General features: G+C 41.3%; 1 protein-coding gene across 3 annotated transcripts in view; it reads right to left on the bottom strand.

Moving 5' to 3' along the window:
- Window positions 1-20119, bottom strand: part of TASP1 (taspase 1) — a 161668-nt gene that overhangs the window by 27277 nt on the left and 114272 nt on the right. For all 3 annotated transcript variants that reach the window (XM_006260835.3, XM_019500826.1, XM_019500828.2), the window contains one exon: window positions 9101-9211. In XM_006260835.3, coding sequence (XP_006260897.1) covers window positions 9101-9211 — 111 coding nt within the window. The remainder of the gene's footprint in view (window positions 1-9100; window positions 9212-20119) is intronic.

The raw sequence follows: 20119 nt of genomic DNA, 5'->3' as shown, positions 1-20119 counted from the left end.
AAATGTCTAATGCCAGTAAAAATCAAAAGTTTGGGATGTTAACTTGAGCAAAACATTTTTTTTCTTTAAAATAAAATATACTAGGAAACATTTTTCTAATTAAACACAGTATTTGTTTGGAAATGATAAAATTTTATCTTTACAACTCTGTTCCTATTCCTGGGTGGAAAGCAACTTTTGTGCTTTCCCTCATTCCTTGGTCTGACATTTAATTTCTAAGCCTTATTTCACCAGTAAATATGCAATTTTCTAACTTAATAGTAGGATAACCCTTCATGGTTATAGAAATTTGAATGTTATTCTGTAGACAAAATCTGGATATGAGCAATTATGTTAAACAGGTTAAATAAGAAAAAAAGTAGAAAAAAGTAACTGCTAATGCAAGTTAGGATAGAGAATACAAAATCTCTATGATTTACAACAGACTTTCTTTCAGCTGAAATGTTTTCACAAGAATATTTGTCAACAGCTGATTTACAACAAATCAATTTACCATTATTGTTACTTACCATTAAAAAAAACCATTAAAATGTTTCTCTGTGCTAACAGCTTGCCTTTGGACCATAAATTTAAGAATTAAGAATACAAGTTGCAATTGTCAATAGTTTTTAAAGTCCCTACCATGTATAGAGGGTTTGTTGGATAAACAGTCACTTGCCTGCTAAAAGCAGATGGTAAAACAACTGCTGGTATTAGAGTGAAACTGGACACGAAGGTTGGAGCCAACATGAAAAAGTCAGAGATCTGCATGATGGCAAAATGGCTAGTAACATATATGCACAATACTAATGGCTGCCCATGTCAGCCATGGGAATTTTAAATGGCAGGCACTCTGTCCAGAATACAAGCAATTATATTCTTAAGGGCTTGCATAGGTAAGGAAGTTACTGTGAAGAGGCAGGATGTGAATTTGCAAATACACATGCTACTCCGAAGTACCTCCCTATGTGTACACTGCTGATGCACAGCAACTGAGAGGTGGTAGAGCTAATGCCCCTGTACAAACAGCTCTTAATTCTTAAGGATTAGCAACCCACATTAAGAGGAACAGCAAAAACTACTACTTATAATTCAGCTTCTTCAAAGATAGAGCTCTGGCAGGATTCCCTCTCTTAGGTGTTTAGCTCCCTTGATCAAAATAAACAAGAACATTTTGGTTTTTAAAAACCTGGTAGTGACACCAATAGTGGTGACTATAAAGAGCTATCCAAGAATAAACACCATCGTTGGAAATCATTAATCAGTTCTTGTTTGAGAAGGAAACAAAAGCTTCCTAAAGGAAATAAGCTAGTCACAAAACACATTTAATTAGTGGCTCTGGGAGAGAAAGATCAATAAATATAATGAAAAAAAATAAATCACAACACAAAATCCTCATCTCACTGCTAAAGGGAAGTGTTTGAGAAGCCCTCTAGAATATCTTGAGGGAAGCACAATTACAAAAATAGATATCTTTACAGAAGTGATAATTATTGTTTAGGTTGGGGCTAACCAACTTCTGGCTAACTGGGGGCCACATGGCACACAGGCCACGACCCAGGGGCCACATGAGGTGTGGTCCACAGACCAAGGGCCACTCACTGCATGGGCAGCACCCCACCAAGCTATTCCCTACTGTGTGGAGAGCCTGGCAAACCCCTTCCCCAGCCACACGTACAGCCTGGCCCTGTCCTCCTTTCCCAGTTGCATAGGCAGCCTGTCCTCCCTGCGGAATTGGATGCCCGGCTCCTCCAAGCTGCACACGCAGTAAGCCCTTTCATTCCTGACCACGTGCCGATCTGAAGTGCAGGCAGCCTGCTCTTGCCTTTCTGCCACACACGCAACTTGGGCAACCCAGCCCCCTCCCCCTGTAGGACCCTACCCCAAGAACAAGGACAGGAAGTAGGAGAAGCTAGAGGTGTGTGGGATATCCCAAAGAACCCAGCTGCCCTGGCAGGAGCAAAGAGGATGAGGGCGAAGCATACAGACAGTGGCAGCTGTGCCAAGAACCCACAGGCCACCAGTTAGACAGCCCTGGTCTAGGCAGAACCCTTGGTCTTGGAGATTCAAAAAGGCCACCCCAGGTAGACTATGGAAGGTTTAACTTTGAACACTGATGAAGAAGAGCTTCACCAGGGTGGTGTTGCAGGAAAAAAACTGACAGAATGGGTGACCTAAATTAAATCTATTCTTTTTCCTTTTCTTAACAAAAGGAATTTTAAAGTAGAGCCTTATTGTAAAATTTGATATAAAGTGGACAAGCCACTAGAAACTAAGGCTAACATAATGAATGAGCTGAAGTCACTTCCACCATCAATCAGGGTCACATTATAAACTTGAGCTCAGAACTATTAGGAAATTTTAAAAATAAAAATCTTAAACTGCCAGAATCACATTAATATCACAATATATTGGAGGATATATAACGAGATGTAAGCAGTTCAAATACATAAAACCCCATATGAACTTGATAAGTGACTGGACAAGCACTAATTTCCTTAGTTATATTAGGCAAAATTGCTGCCAAATGTGAATTAACTGATCTGAGAATCAGATCCGTAGAAGAAATCACATGCAATTACTTTAAAAGGTTATTATAACACAAATAGGAGGGCAGATTTAAGTTGTAAGGGCAACTTTAATTCTAGACTATCCTATGTTTGGAGTATGTGGCTTTGGCATACCTTGGCTTTGCACCATCCCATTCTTTTAATGGATGCTGGTATGTATAATATCATAGCTCTTTTAAACAAACAAAATGCAAACTTTATTAAATGCAACTGTAATAACTGAGACTCCCAGGGCCTGGAATTTCTTTAAGTGAAAGGTACAAAAGCTATCTGGAACTTGTTTCTCAAGCAAGTGTCAATAAAACTTAAGGCCTAACTATACAGCCACTTCTTTAGGACCGTAGGAATATGAGCAGACACCCTAGAAGGAATGGAAAAAAATAAAAAGGACAGGTCAACTAAAAAAGTACATCCTAGAGATCAAGAAGTACAGGGAGAAAGCAAGAACTAACAAAAATTATGCAGTCACACCCTGCAAAATATATTATGATAAACATCAACAAATTCTTTAGCCATAAAAATAAAGAGGAAAAGAAGTGCATGACAAAAGTGATCCAGACAGCTACCAACAGTAGTCTGACTTGTATGTATGATCACGTAGAAAGCTGTAGAAAGTATTTTGAATGAAGAAAAATTTCAGACAAAGAGAAAATAAAATAAGACAAAATGCATAATGTGATAACTCTTATGCAACCATGAAAACAGAAAATACAATTTTCAGATTAGTCAAGGTACCCCCAAGTAGACGTAGGGCAGCAGTATCATAAAGTAGAGGTGGGTGATGGCAAAACCCTGTCCAAGCACCAAGCTGAGGGGTGTCGGAATTGCTCCCCGCCAAGTTCACCCTAGCAGCATACCCATGCCAGGAACACCAGAACAGCCCCCAGCCACTACTGACTCAACAACAAAAGCCAGGGATGACACAAGTACATGGCAGAGCTCCTGGAATGGGTAAAACTACTGCCCCGCCATGACCCCCTGGAACCTGCATACACCCTCTGCTCTTGGAGACTGCATATTGCTGCCCCCACTCTCAAAACTGTGCCTCTTCTCCCATAGGGTTTACCACAGACACCAACTCTGCTTGTTACACCATGGTAGGGCAGTATTTATGCTGCTGTATAAGACACTGATAACATCACATCTGGAATACTTGCATACAATTCTGGTCACGTATATTCAAGAGAGGAATTCACACTGAAACAGGTATATAGAAGGGGAGTGACAAGAGGAATGGAGAGCCTGGCATACAAGAGGAAACTAGAATAGTTTGACTTGCTTAGTCTAGTAAAATGATGGCTGAGGAAAATAATTACTGCATATAAATACTGCAAGAGCAGCAAACACCAGGGACAGAGAAGTTATTTAAACTGAAAGACAATGCTGGCATAAGAACAAATGCATAAAACCGTCAATGAATAAGTTTAGGCTGGAAATTAGAGGCTTGGCTTATAATCATCAATGCAGTAAGGTTCTGGGAGCAGTGAGAACAAAAAAACTAAATGCATTTCAAATTGAACTAGTCACCTTTGAAAGGTAAAAGATGAGATTGCCTGTAATAGCAGGAAATAGCCTCAGTGACTCAGGAAGTTGCTTCCAGCCATATGTTCTTATCAGAAAGTTTGAACACTAGATGTTTCAGCAAAAAACTAAACTTAGATGGTCAAATGCAACTGATCACTATCTACTTGCACTTCCTTTGTGTGAACAGAATATAGTTTTGACCAAAAATATAAAAACTTGGTTCTCTAGGATGCATCAGTTTTTCAAATTTCAAGTAATTCTGAACAAAACTGAGTAGAAAGAAGTAACTTAAAAAAGTAAAGGGTCATTAATTATGGGTAAGTATTTTTTTATTACATGCCACAAAACACACAGGTTTACAGTCATCAATGGAAGCTTCCTTACTTGAAAGGGTTTTTTCATTAAAAGGCAAGGTGAAGGCAAGAGCATGTTATACTCTCTCTCTCTATCAATCTAGAGAGATGGATAAAAAAAAGGATGCTGCTAGCAGTGACTACAAATCAGCAGTTTGGAAATGCAAACAATAAAGTGAGACTAAAATTATAAATTAAACACGAGTAAATCTATGACCTTCCAGATTAAAGGCAAGAAATAATTCTTTAATGTACCAGTACAAACAAAAATCTAATGGGTACTGGTCAAATACTAAGCCACAATGGTAAAACTGTCCATCAGAAAAGGCAGAAGTATTGACAAACTTTTTTTTTCTCCATTAAAATGATATATTTATATGTTAAACAGAAAATAAAACATTACTGCACCAGTAATTAGGGATGATGTCAAATAGTAACTGTTAATATATTTAGATAAGCAGAACCAGATACATTTACAATAGTAAGAAACCAAAGTAGTAAATAAAAAAAAAAAAGGATGAACAAGGTCTGCCATAGAGACAGCCCTAAGTCATGTGGTAAGATGGGCTCCTTTGAACACGAATTTTAACATGGACAAATATAAGTAACAAAGAATGTGGGACATACTTTTAAGATAGGGAACCATTTTCTGCCAGACAGTAAAACCGAGGAGGCCTTTAGGAACCATACTAGATAACCGGGAACCTGTTGCAGTTAAAAGCCTAAAATAACACTCAAATATAAAAAATGAGAGAATATATGTAGGAGTAAGGAGATGTATGTGGCATTGGTAAGTCCATTACTGAAGCCCCCTCTACATGTCACAAATACTACACAACTAATTGGTTAACCACACAATTAAATGAGACCAGCTACACCTACAAAGTACCTATCAAACCATAAAAAAGTCCAACCAGTTATAAAGTTAGACCTCTAAAATGCATACTAATTTTATAGCTGGTTGCTATCCAGCTTTAATTTGCCTGTGTAGCAGGGTCTGCCCCTGGAGATGGGAGCCCAGTCAGCTGACCAGGCTTCCGGCCATAGGGGTGCACCATGCAAAGCTGAGGCTGGGAGTTCTGCAGCTGAGGAGACTCTCGATCCTGGAGGCAGCCCCTGGCAGCTGGGACCGCAAGTGTCACAGTTGCAGACTCTTTGTCCTGTGGGATGCCAGCGAGACAGAGTCCTGCAGCTGCAGGACTCTTGGTCCTGGTAGCCATGGGGTGCCACCAGGATGGAGAGTACACAGCTGTAAGACTCAGTTCCAGCAATGGGGAGCTGCCATGGCTGAGAGTCCTATCAGCCATGGGACTTGCAGGAGCTTTTTTCTTACCAGTGTGCGGGGGGAGCCAGAGATGGCAGAGTATACGTGCGTGGCATGGCATGAGACAATTATATGGATTGTACATCAGATCCTATCACACCTTTATGTGAACATCAGGAGGGGCCCTGAAATACAGTGCCCAACTCTAACTCCAAGAATAAAAGTACTGGAAAAGTTATACAGAAAAAGCTACGAAAATGATTTTAGGTATGAAAAACATGAGATTACACAAACACACACACACACACACACACACGCTAGCTAAGTGCCCATCAAGAATTATGGATTTCAGGTAGTGTTTACATGCCCGCCCACCCCTCCCACCCCCCCACCCTTCAGGGCTGGCCATGTAAAGACACTGCTGCCACCACCTCCTCCTCTAGCCTCCCCCCACCCACCTCCACCTCACAGCAGGGCTTCCCCCCACCTCCCTGCTCCCCTCCCTCCTGGCTCTTTTTGGAGCCAGGCAGTACAGGGGCACCACCTCCGTGACCCTGCCCTTCCCTCCCCTCCCTGCTTCCCTCCTGCCTGTCCCCTACAACAGCCACCACCATGACTCCCCGCTTCGCCTCCCCCCACCCCACACCTGCCCAGGCCTGCACAGCTTCCCTCCTTCCCCACTGCCTTCCCACCCCTGATGGCTGTTGTCAGGGGCCTGCTCCTGCTTCCTTCCAGCCACCCAGCCCTGACAACCGATGTCATCATGACCCACCCCCTTTTGCCTCCCCCCTCTCTACAATCCCTCCCTGCCCTCTGCCTCCCCTTCCCTGCCAGCTGTTTGGGGGGGGGAGGGGGATGTTGGGGATGGGTGGCAGGGGAGCACGGGCACTGTGACCCCCTCCACACTTCACCCTCAGGCAGGGAAGCCTGAGGAAGCCCCGCTGCTTGGGTGGCCAGGGCATGTTCACTGCTGCCACAAACTTCCCTGGCAGAAGCTTAAACTTGGGTCTGCGCAGCCTGGACCTGCACAGCCAATCGCCGCCCATCCTCTCAGCAGCGCATGCACAGTTGGCCAAAAGCATTACGGACAGACAGACAGACTAAGCCCTTTCTTATATTAGGCTGTAACATGATCCTATTTGGTTTATTCAATAGGAGACTGAATAGCTACAAAACCAAGACATCTTATAATAGATAACTCTTTATCGTAGCCCTATAAAGCACAATGATAACCGATAGCTGGAAGCTGAATCTAGAACAGTTTAGACTAAAAACAGGACCCAATTTGTTTCTTCCAGTAAGGTGAGTTCAACCACTGGACCTTGCCTAGGGTTGTTATAGATGTTCCATCATTTGATTGCTTTAAATCAAAATTGGATCTCTTTGACAGATCTGCTCTAGTTCAACCGCAAGGTTCAGTAAACTTGGGTTAATTTACCACTCCAGGAGGAATGCAAATAATGGCAAACCATCCAACAGTTACCAGTTATAAGGAGTCTGTAATTGGGAAGGGGCCACTAAAAGGGAGTAAGAATAGAGGCAAATTATCGCATAGGCAAATTAACCAGCCTTAACTACGTGCTTGATTCAGAAATTTCTCAGTAATACACAGAAGTTCAAACCAGATGATGCCAAAAATCTATGAAAACCTCTATCAGTTGAGATTGAAGGCTGTTAAGATGGCAGCAACAGTATGTAATTGTGTGGGGGCCAACCAAGAGAGAAGACAATAAGAAAACAGCAGGTTACATATGAAAGAGTAGCCCTTTTCACATTTATATATGGTTCTTTCTAAAATACAAAGGTAATGTGACTGGCTAGACCAGTGTCAAGAAGTTCCTGCTTGTGATGCTTATGATCCTAAAAGGAACCAGCCAGTAACTGTGGAATAGTACAGATCTAATGTCCCTCCTTGTACTTTCAGAATCTCTGAACTAGTGGGCAGGTGGAGGACAGTCAAAACAGGAGTAAGGACTAACTTATGTTCCCGTCTGACGCTAGAATCCTTAACTGAGCAGCTATAGCCAGAATGCAGCACTTTTCTAACGCTCAGGCAGCACAAAGTGGCTGCAACAGCAGTGGCGGATAAGATTATATGCAACTGCAATTAGTTCTGCTGTAAAGCGATGGGATTGATGCTTTTCTTCCTTCTAGGTTAGGAATGGGAGGCTTAAGGGCTGTAAAGGACACAAATTATTTAATGGAGAAGCAAAGAAGAGAGACACACATGGTCCTCTGTGCCCCAGCCCAGTGCAAACTCCCATAAGCCAAAAGACATTTTGATGGAGGAAAACAGCAGCAAAAACAGGAAAAAGAATTAATTTTGGCTATACCATCTGTCTGGAGATTCAAAGGGACTAGAATCTACTCTGCAGAGGGGAATGATCAGACATTTTAGAAGCATACAGGTATGTGGGGGTATCAAGCTCTGCTATGTATATGCAAATGGATAATCTAACTTATCTTCATGGATTTTCATGGGGACAGCAGAAGGAATCTGGCTAGGACTACTACAACAATTTTAAAACCTTGCCCTAAACCTTCACAGTGTGAATGAAGAACAAAATCAATATTCTGACATTAAAAAGGACAATACAGACCAGTAAAATTCTCATTTTCAAGTTTACAATAGTAACTTTAAAAATTACAAGACAGACCTTACCTTCTCTAAAGATAAAAGACAGATAAAACAAACAAAAACTTTCCCCACTGGAGTAGGAAGTTTGAGAGCGGGACAAATATTTCAACAACAGTAAGTTATATTCTTGTATTTTCACCCCAATAAACTTAAGCTTTCAGTGTGCAGTAAAGCATGTATGACATTTTTATTTCTGCCTTGCTGGGAGGTACATACCTTGCATTTAGGATCCTACCTAGTTTGCAGGGGCTACTCCTCCAATTTCATGGGCAAAACATGGACCTGGAACAGCCATTTCGCAGGTGGAGCACAGCACCTGTGCCTCTGATTGGCCAAGGGGCCCCAGTGGCCCCTTGCCACTAATTGTCTGCAGTGGCTGCCTGTCATGTGGCCCTGAGCCCCACTGCTGATCGGCTGCAAGGACTGCCCATCAAACACCAACCAGTAGAGAGGGGCAGGGCTACAGCAGGCAGCCCTCGCAACCAATCAATGGCAAGAGTAGCAGCCATCTTGTCTGCAGCCCTTCAACTGGGCATCCCCCACACATGCCCCCTTCCCCACCCTGCCAGAGTACCCAAGACTGCTGTCTCCCTCTAAGGAGCCATCATTTTCTTTTCTGCAAGGTTTTTTTCCCTCATAGATTTTCCAGACATCGCCCAGATTTCACAGGCCATGCCAGATTTCACAGAATCTGTGAAATCCGTGAGACCGTGAATTTGGAAGGTCCCTACTTGTACCAGACTAAGCACAAAAACACACAAAAAATGCTTACCTAGTAGAGTTTGCTTTTCTTGTGAAGAGTCAGGCTCTGCTGAACATCTGCAAGATCGAAGAACTATCACTCCTCCAAGTACACCATCTTCATTGGCTAGAAAAGGTGAACCTAGGTAGACGGGGATGGGAGATTATTTGCCAAATTATTTTTTTAAATTCAGTCTTTTCCCTCCACTCTCTACTTTTATTCTTATATAAAGCGGGGAGTATATACAACTTGCCCCTGACAACTGAAAAGACTTCTATGTCATGAAATTGTTTTTGAAATAATAAGAAATGTCTATTTCACTTCTCCAGCAAAAACTGCAACTGTTCCTGATGAATAAACCTTGTATGGTTTGATGGTTCAGGAAGACTTAAGACCCCCATTGTTGACTTGGCAAAGATGATATTGAGAACTGCCAAGACAGCTTTAGCATGAAAGCCTGAATATATATTATTTTATTCAGAAAGGAACGGAAAACACTAGATTAAAGACGACTATATATATATATATATATATATATATATATATATATATATATATATAAACCAGGCACATGAACAGCTTTGATCATCTCATCAAGGTCACCTTATTAACTGTCTGCTTAGCTGTGTGGTGCACAAAGCTCCAATGTAATACCACAGCATATAGATCAAACAATAAGCAATAAACTTAGTAACTAATTTCTGCGAGTGACATATTAAAACAAGATGATCTTCAGTCTCTGCAGTTCCTTTGGGTTTCAGAGAGCTACATGTGTTCGCTTTGGTACCAGAGGTCTTACTGCCTAATTTGAATTTTCCCATCAACTACCAAAGATGCAAAATTCAGCCCCAAGTTTGTGCTAAAGAATCTTAAGGCCTGAAGTAGTACACACCTACTTAATGCGACTGGAACTTTTCTTGACTTAATAACAGGGCTCAATTCAGATAAAACAGTACTTTACAGTAGATATTTTATACTACTTTATAGCTAAATAATATTCTCCATGTTACAGATAAGGTACTAAAAGCAGAAGACAAATAGAACAAAATGCATGTCTTACAAAAATTCAGTAGGATTGCCAGGATGATGCAGCAGAACAGGAACTTAGTGGCCTTCGGGAAAGACCCTACGGGGGGAGGTTGAGAGAGCTGAATCTCTTCAGCCTTCACAAGAGATGGCTGAGGGGAGATCTTGTGGCCGCCTATAAATTTATTAGGGGAGGTCAACAGGGAATAAGGGATGCGCTGTTTACTAGGGCGCCCCAGGGAGTGACTAGGAATAACAGGTATAAACTAGTTGAGAGTGGATTTAGGTTAGATATTAGGAAGAAATTTTTCACAGTAAGGGTGGCCAGGATCTGGAATGGGCTTCCAAGAGAGGTGGTGCTATCACCTAGCTTGGAGGTCTTCAAGAAGAGGCTAGACAGTCATCTGGCTGGGGTCATCTGACCTTGTTCCTCTTTCCTGCCAGGGGCAGGGGGTCGGACACGATGATCCATTGTGGTCCCTTCCGACTCTACAATCTATGAATCTATGAACTGATAATAAATTTAAGGATAATAAATAAATAAATGGGCAGCACATGTGCATGCTGGTGTGTGCATACCCCCACATCAATACCCACACATGCCCCTCAAAGAAAACTATTTATTTTAGCCCAATCAGCATATACTTCACGACTCCAGCAAGGATGTTTGCAACATCGTTATCAGGAAACATCAATAGAGAGAACTGAGGTTTGTGCGATCAAGTTACATTTCTTCTAAGAAGGTAGAAGAGTTTCTGCGTAAAAGATGCTATCGTTCTTAGGTGTTAGTTTAGTCTTATTTGTATCTTTGTTCTGCTTGGTTGTTTCCAATACTAATAAAGGGTATGAACAAGCATTCATTTCTAGCACTGGAAATTTATGGGAAATTTCCAGGACTAGAACATCTTTATGCAAGAGGCCTGCAGCTATCCCCTTCCTTGCTCTCATCCCCTTCTCCCTACGCCTTCCACAAACTGGGGTGAACCCAGCTGCGGGAAGCAGGGTTGCCAACCCAAGAAGTTGTTTTTTTGTTGTTTTGGGTTTTTTTTACTGACAACCTGCAAACTTTGAGAGTTGACTACAGAGTGTCATAGTAAAAACCCAAAGCAGCCAAAAAGCAGGGCAACATTGCTCATGTGACACAGCCTTGATTTTGATTCTGTTTATATTTCCCCCAGGCATATAGGTACAGAATCACGGCATTTAATCTCTTAAATTTCTGTCCAGCGTGAACTCTTCCAATCAACAACAGGTGCATCTCAGGCCAATATGCTGCAACAAACATGTTGAGAATACGTTGAAGCATGAATAAGAAAATTTAGAGTTGTCGTAGGCACAGAGAAAGTAACAGCTCTATGATGCACAGAGTAGAAATTGACATCACCTTTCCTTGACTTTGTGCCACCATAAACATTTTTATGGCTGTACAAAGGCAAAGCACAGGTGTTCATACCCCTTGCTACACCAAAAATGGCCCAAATCTGTGGATCGCATTACTTTATTGCAGCAGATGTCAATTTGTACTCAATGGCAAGAGCGTGCAGGCAGCCAGAGCTGCCTGTAGTCTCCAGTCACCCTAGGCATGTGCTCTGGAGGCTTGAGATGCCCAATCCTGTGTGTGCTGGGAATTCTCAGGCAGAATTGGGCCCTTCAAGCTCCTGGAGCACCTGCCCGATTTTCACCTCTTACAGAGATATGCTCCAGGGAACTTCAGGGCCTGGGACACATCTCAGGAAGCAGGTAAAGCCCAGGGTTCCCTGCTCATGGATTCACACTCCCAGGATCTTCCTGGCATGTCTCTGTAAGTGGGGAAAGCCCAGGGCTCCCCACTGAAGACATGCTGGGGAGTACCCAGGGTTGCATCTCTATAAGCAGAGTTGCCGCCAAACTTTCCTAACTTAAAAAGAGATGCCCTCCTGGGAGGTATGGCAACCAGGGCATTCCTGAAGCCCTAGGGCTCCAGGCCAGGTCCTGAGCTGGGTCCCACACAACTCAGGCTTCAAGCACAGGCACTGGTCACTGCCGATCCCAGAGCAGAAACATGAGGCAGAGTCAGAGGCCCAGATCCTACGCCATACCAGGCCCCCATGCCACCCCAGGCCTCAGTGTAAAGCACAAATAATGCAGGATCTGGCATGAATCCAAACATGGAGGCAAGAGGCACTGGAATTCCCCAGTTCCTGTGCTGCCCAGCACCTTGCCAAGACCCACAGTGATCTGTGCTTCACCTGGGAGATGGGTTAAAAGAGGTACAGGGCAGTGAGGGAGGTTAGAAATGGCCTGGTGAGGGGAACACATTGCCCCTTGTTCAGCATTGGGACCCTGCCCAATGCTGGACAAGGGGCAAAGTGTGCATTTTGTAGCACGTGTCCCACCACAGCTGATCTGCTTCAATTTGGCAACATCTGTCTCAACCTATAATGTACTGCAGCAGTCCTCTTGGGTTTTTTATAGAGACAAAGTCAAGGTTATGAGACTATTGTGCTTCCCTCTTACAAAACTTTTGCAGCTCTCCGCACCCCCCCTCTTCTTCCGCTCAGTATCTGATGAAGTAGGCAGTTCCCTGCAAAAGGTACGTCTAAAGTGCCAACTTGCCCTGTGTTCTATCTACATTCTGCCTGACTTCAGACTAACATAGCTAACTACCTCTATCTTTTCTCACGTTAATCTGGCAACCCACCACTAGAACAGCATGGAGTGAAGTAAAAAATATTCCATGTGGATGTAGGACAGAGGCAGGCAATTATTTCAGGCGGAGGGCTGCTTACTGAGTTTTAGCATGCCATCGAGGGCCACATGACTGGCAGTCAGGGGCAGATTAATATTAATTTTCTAAACTTTTTAGGGGCCCCACGGGCTGGACAGAATAGCCTGGTGGGCTGCATCCAGCCTGTGGGCCGCATTTTGCTTACCCCTGATATAGGAGGTCAATCCCCAGTAAATCAGCTAGCAAAAGTGAGCCTTGAGAGGTACTGAAGCATATGTCCACGTGCACACATACATATAACAAATCAAGTCCAGTTAGTAAGTTTATTTCTCATGTTGATCACAATGTAATTCCAGAAAAACACTCATGTTGCTCCGGATTTAAATTGGAATACCTAAGACCATTTACTAGCCCAACAATACTTGTGCATAATACACACAAAATGGTATCTTTAAAAGACATTGTATATCATGTTATTTAACACACACACACACATTCATGCTACCTCTGCCAGCACCTTAAACAAAAATAAGTCAAAGATTTGAAAATTCAAGTTTTGTGACCCTACGTCCATTAGTCCTCTCATGAAGAGAGTTCAAAATTGAACATTATCTTCTTGTCAGATTTGAGAATCAAAATAACCATTAGAAAGCCTGTCAAACTTTTTTTTGGAATATTCTGGCACATCTATATTTCTGAGTAATACTTAAAATGGTCATAGCAGAGTAAAATTAGAATGTTTTTGGCCATTTTTCCTTTTTGTTTGCTTTCCCCATTTGAAAGCACTGAAGAATAAAAGCGTGCAGTCCGTGATTGTTTTCCTGTATAGTAGTTTCTACCTTGCTGAGGAACTTCTGCCTTATAACAGAAGCAAAAACCATGATGCATTCCTTTTTTAAACATGTCTTTTTAAATTGAAAGCATACTATTTAAACTGAATTCTATCAGAAGCTGCAAGAATTTTAAAATTAGCTAAATAAAATTTAAGCATCCCTTTATGTGTGTTGTGACTTGAAATGAAAATCTTACATCTTTAAACATGGAAAGTATTATGGTTTAACTATGACCTAAATGCCTTACGACACAGAATTAAATACAAATGTAACAAGTTAGTTAGGCCAAAATGGTCCTTGATTGCACATATGCAAGAATGTTTATTACTCTGAATTTGAAATAGTATTGTGACAACCAAACCTTTCAGATAATCCACTAGACAAAAGAAAAAGGCTGTACTTTGAATTAATAAAGCACTTCTAACAATTACAAGCTCACAGCATTTTACAGGCATTACCTAGCTATGTCTTATCATCCCTTGGGACAGGCAAACATTACACCCAGTTTTAGACAGGTGCACTACAACTTTTCAGGTTTACAAAATGAGGCAGTGGCATAGGATTAACCTCAAAAACCTACTGGAGAAATATACAGTAACAGCTATAAACAGAAGTTTAATTTAAATTTTGTCTTTGGTTCTTATTAAGGCCAAAATAAAAGTACTAATGGTATTTGAAAGGGTAAGTCTTGCCTCTCTCTTCTCTTGCATTCTCTGTGCATAGCTACAGTTTCTTATGACAGCAATATCTGGGAGATCTGCAAGAGTTTACACTGCCCTGTGGACTACAAAATGCACTGATTTGGGTATTCCTTTTCCACTGCACTGTTGCACAGCAGGGATCTAGGGACTTCACAGGGAAGGGTCAGGGTTCTTCCATTACAATTCACACTGTAATATGGAGAAGGTTGAGAACTAGAATCTTTGTTCTGCATTCAGTTTGGTTTCAAACACTTTAAACTGAACACCTCATTTGAGTAGGTCCTGACTGATACCAGCAAAAACTTAAGGCACAGTTTTTTATACACATAACCCTTCAAAGCTACAGTGCTGCCCTTCAGACAGGCTTGTTCCTGGAATGAAGCACAATTAATTTGAATAAGCTGAGACTAGTTTACAGAGTACACAATACTGTGTGTGTGGGAAAGGGGTTGGGGGAAGGAGAGAAGAGGATTGCAGGTACTTCATAGGCATTTAAGAGAGAGCAATGGTCTCATACTTCTATAGGATCCCAGGACAAAAGGCTCCCTCTCCTGGGAGAAATGGATGTCTGTTTAAACCCATGTCAACATTTCAATATTCTTTTCTTCTTGAATCAAAGTAAAGCTGCAGTTTCCTGCAGAACAAGACTTGTAATCTGGCATTATAAAAATGTTTTTGCTTGGCATTTTATACGTACACAAATTACTGTTCCTGTTGTCTTTGAAAAACATTTAGATTTTCTTTTGACAAGTTTCAATTAAACAATGTGTGATCTTCTGAACTGTTTCAATTCCCCCTCCCCCCCAAAAAAGCAAAAAAAACTGTACTGTGATTGGATCTTGCTTCCTCCAAAATGCTTTGAAATAAAGTCTTCAATGCCAATAGAAACTAGAGCAAGGGTGTCAAACTTATTTGCCTTCCCTCCTCCTCCCCACTCCAGAACTGAACTACGGTGTTCACTCACAGGTTCGATCCAGACCTACTTCCAGCAGCAAGGAGCCATGAAGGTTAACACTGCCACTGCTCGCCCCATCACTGGCAAAACATATCCCTAACAGGGCTCCATAACCTAGAATTTGACAGCAGGTCCTAAGTCCATTCAACCTGCACCTGAATGCCCAACTCCTCTAGATGCCCCACAGGCTCAATGAGATAGCCCCAGGAGCTGGAATTTGCCCACAAGTTGGATGATTAACCCCTGATCTAGAGGCTTCAAGTTGTCTGGGTCCCATCACAGCAAAAGTGCTGTACAGACATATTTAATGGCACTTTCAACCTCAGAGTCTGCTGCAAATGTACTGCCCACTATGGGTGCCTATATATGTGCTCTAGGGTGGTGCGGGGGATGTTCCAATTAGAGTGGGAGCCACTATAAATAAAATGCCCCCAGTATCTCATGTATTCAGTGTCCTGTGTTTCAAAATAGTGGCGGAGCACTCTAGCTAAAGATCACTCAATGAGATTTAGTTAAAGTGCCTCTGCTGCCATTTTGAAATACGGGACACTGAAAATGGGAGACACTGCAGCATGCTGGGGAGCTCCGTTTCAAACACTCCAGCATGCTCAATTAATCGAGTCTGCTTCGATGCGTTCTAATCAGGATGGGTCCGAGCATGTGTAAAAGTACCCTATGCTTCCAGCCTCAGCCCTGCCCAGAATTCTTCCCATACTTCAGATTACTTCCTTTGTGTCGACTTTGGAAAACTATAGTGCTCCAGAGAAAAAGCCAAAATGTGGGGCTAATTAATCTGATGGCAAATACAATAATTCTTTTAAAATGCACAGTATAGTTATGTATTGTTTTAAAAGTTCCTAATACACATCAAACAGAAATTAGCATTTACTGGTGATGGGCTTGATGTCACTTTAAAGAACTATTGATATCTAGCAGTATAATGACAACACATTATTCAGAGCAAGCCAGTTAGTTTCATTTCTGCTTATATTCTTAAACTTTTTTTTACACTGTAGTTCAGCTGTAGAAGATGATCTGACTGTACACAACCCACATTTTCAAATTGTCCTCGCTAAAGCATCTGCCAAGCACTTGCATTTGTTTGCAAATATAAATGAAGTGGTTGAATAACAAATAGGATTTGTTTTTTGGCACAGGGAGATGCATAAGCTTGCAAACCATGGGGGTGCGTTTGGACTGAATTTAAAATAAAAATCATGGGTCAGAGTTTTTAAATAAATACCTAATGTTCAGACAATGATTCTGTCTTTGAATTGCCATGGTTGATAAACTCTCTTTTCAGCACTGGACTCCAACATTTCCAGTTTCAAACAATCTTCATTTTTCAGCATAAAGATGGCCATCAGCATTCTTGTACAGAAGAACTCTAGTGAACATCAAATTAATTATTAAGCTGCACTGAAGAGTTGTCAAGTAATAAAGGAAACAAATGTGGACAACATATTTAGAGTCAAATTTTAACGTTAGATGCTCTTGAGTATAGAAATTTCATCTTCTGTAATGAAAGTGTCACCTGCATATTGGGGTAGGGAATTTAGTTCATATATATTTATTTTTTAAAGATGTATAACACAGCCAACTAAAACAGAAATTGAGAGTCAAGCAACATGCTAACAGATGCTCAGTGACTTCCAAGTTGGAGGACTAATTCAAGATGCACCACAAAGTGACATATCATATGTAATCAGCTAAAATAGTTTTTACGTTAAGACATTTTACATTAAATGTCATCATTTTGAAACAAAGACATCCAATATTTTCAGCAGAACAGCCTCATTTATTAAGACATCCAAATAAGGTAACTGCGTCCTGTACAGAAGGCCTGCTCAGGGCCGTTCTCAGAGTGGCCTGCCCACCTGTCCTGGGCCAACCACATGCATTCTCGCCCACCATGCCTTGTTGTTAATTAATTTAGATGTTAACAAGAGGGAGGCTGCCCATTCTCTGCCCCGATGCCAGGAGGCGCTTTCTGCGGCTCCTTTCCTCCCCTACACTACAGCCCAAGCCTCGCAGATGGCATCTAGATGTTCTCATCATCACCAGCCTCCACACTGGGCCCCAGAATCCTACTATTGAATCCCACCTGGATTCCTCCCTTCAGGCAGACTCTTCTGCCATCATACCGGGCAACATAGCTCCCTGAACTGATACCCCTTCAGGTGTGATCCCCCCACCGGGACCTTTGGCTCTCTAGCGCTGGCCCACCTCCAAGCCAGGTAGAACCCCAGGCCCTCAGCTCTTGGGTTTTGCTCTTGGGCAAAACCTGCTTCTTCAACCCTATTAAGATGAGGTCCTCAATTTTCAGGATACTAAATCTTTTGAGTACTTTTTTTTAATCTTCTAATCTGTTTTCTTGTGCAAACTGCACACTGTTTCTACACTTGTCTGAATCAGGAACACAATACTCCCCTATCCTACTGCATACTCAAGTCAACCACTAAAGTCAAATTAAAATATATTCTTAATTACAAAATGTTAGAGAAAGATTATTCCTTTGCCTAATTAAATTAATAAATCTCTAGTTTTTAACGGTACCTTTAAACAGGTTGATTTCTTTCTCATATTATGTTAGGACTATGGTTCTACTAAATATATTCAAAGAACCTTACTATTTGCTGCATTTTCTACTGTATGACTAAGCTATTCATACTTCTATGAGGCACATTAAATGGAGCTAATGTTTTATTTTATAAATCTAAATAATACAGATATGCACTAAATATAGCCACCCTTCATTTGTTAATTGAGCACAAGAAAGCATCTGGATCCACATACCTTTAAAATTTAGGATGACAAAGCAATTGAAACCACATCAATTTAAAAACAAAGAAGCTGCAGGAAGACTCTGGATTCAGACTTTAAATATCAGATTTAAAAATCCAGTGTTCACATAAGAGGGCAGGACCTTCAATACAACAGCACGAGCAACGCCTGCTGAAACGCCTATTAAAATGTGTTTGAGGAATACAGGATTGGAATGGGCTTCCTAGCACTTGTCACTATTAGCAAATAAAACCAGACAAGAAACACAAGCAGCACTAATGTGTTAAAAAAAAGATTTCAAATTCAAGGAATTCTGTGCTTGTTCCCTTAGCTACGAAGGGCTGAACAATGAATAAGGCTCTTTAAAAAAAACTTTCATAAATGTTCTATTATTTACGTTTTTTACATCTAAACAGATGGTATCTCCTCATCTACATACATTACATTAGGAGCGATATTTTTAAAAGCAAGACATACACACAAATATCTAACTACACAATGTCGTTTTGATGGTAAATACCCTAAAGGAACAAGGGAGGACCCTGCCAATTATTCTGAAACGTCCAGTTACAGTTTCATTTATTAATTAAATCCTGGGCTGAAGAAAAGAAAAAATGCTAGCTTTTTTTACCAATTAGGCTGGGAGCTCTCCAAGGACTCCTTAGCCCTTTGGCAGTTTTATTTTCATGGTAGTAAGTCCCAGAGCTTAGCATACAAGGTAGACTGTAGTTTTTCAAACCGAATTTACCACTGCATGGAGTAAGTGCTGCCAGGGCCTGGCCCTCTACTTGAAGTTTTTCCTTTCCAGTTTAATAATATGAATTCACATTAGTGTTTCTAGGTCACTACTAAAAACAAAGCATACTTTTTACAAGGTTTTTATAGGATTTCAAATTCAGGGGGAAAAAAAAAATCAGAAGCTAAAAAACTGAAAAAATAAGGCATTTCCCATTTTCACTTTAAATAAATCACTACCACCTGTAATAGGGTTGAAACAGACCACTTGGCTCCACTACCTGGGTGCCCTGCTTCAAGCATTAGTGTTTGACAAAGCATTAACTGTAGTTCCACAGGAGCACAGATTCAAAATGTTTTAGACTGTACTGCTTTTATTGAATCCCATTACTTTTCCAGCCAGTTTTATTCCACAAAGAAGGGACGATTCCATTGCAGCTTCTTATCTACTGTTTCTGAACAGTCTCTTCCTTTAACTTGGGGGGAGTATACATGACACACTGGGACTGAGACTTTTTCCCTTCACTACCTCTCTCCTCCCAAATTCAGTGGTGCACATACTCTGTGCTGGCCCTTTCCAAATAATAAATACTGCATTTACTTTCATTCCACATGTACCTTTCTCCTTGAAAATTAGACCTGCAAAACTGAGGACTGTCTCTTAAGAATTTAATATAAGAATTGTCATTTCCTGGGTCAGACCGTAAGTCCATCTTGTCCAATATCCTGTGTCACACAGTAGCAGAGAGTGGATATTGAAGGGAAGAGTGAGCTGTGTATGACCAAGGTCTTTCCCTCCACTGTTCCTCTCTCACTTGCAGCCTCCAGCATTTTAATGTCTAGGAAGTTCTGATTCAGAACTGTACCCCTAATTCCCATGCTCAATAGCTAATAATATCCCTTTTCCTCTAAGAATTTGTCTAATCCCCCACTTTTTTTTTAATTTGATTAAACTGTCAGCTTCCACAACATCTGGTGGCAATGAGTTCCACAATTTAGTTGCATGCTGTGTCAAAAAAAACTTCCTTTGCTAGTTTTAAATTTATTACCTACTAGTTTCTTTTTCTGACCCCTAGTTCTTATACTGAGAGAGAGTAAATAATAAATCCCTATTTATTTTCTCTTTGCTATTTAGTATTTTGTAAACTCTTATCATGTCCTCCCTCAAGCTTCTCTTTTCTAAATGGAATAGACTTAGCCTCTTGAGTCTCTCCTCATACAGAAGACCCTCCATACCACTAATCGTCCTTGTTGCCCTTCTCTATATCTTCTCTATCCTTTTTGAGGTGTGGGGACCAGAAGTGGGCA

The sequence above is a fragment of the Alligator mississippiensis genome, chromosome 1 (assembly GCF_030867095.1).
Source record: "Alligator mississippiensis isolate rAllMis1 chromosome 1, rAllMis1, whole genome shotgun sequence".
NCBI lineage: Eukaryota > Metazoa > Chordata > Crocodylia > Alligatoridae > Alligator > Alligator mississippiensis.
This window is presented reverse-complemented; position numbering and strand designations above follow the sequence as displayed.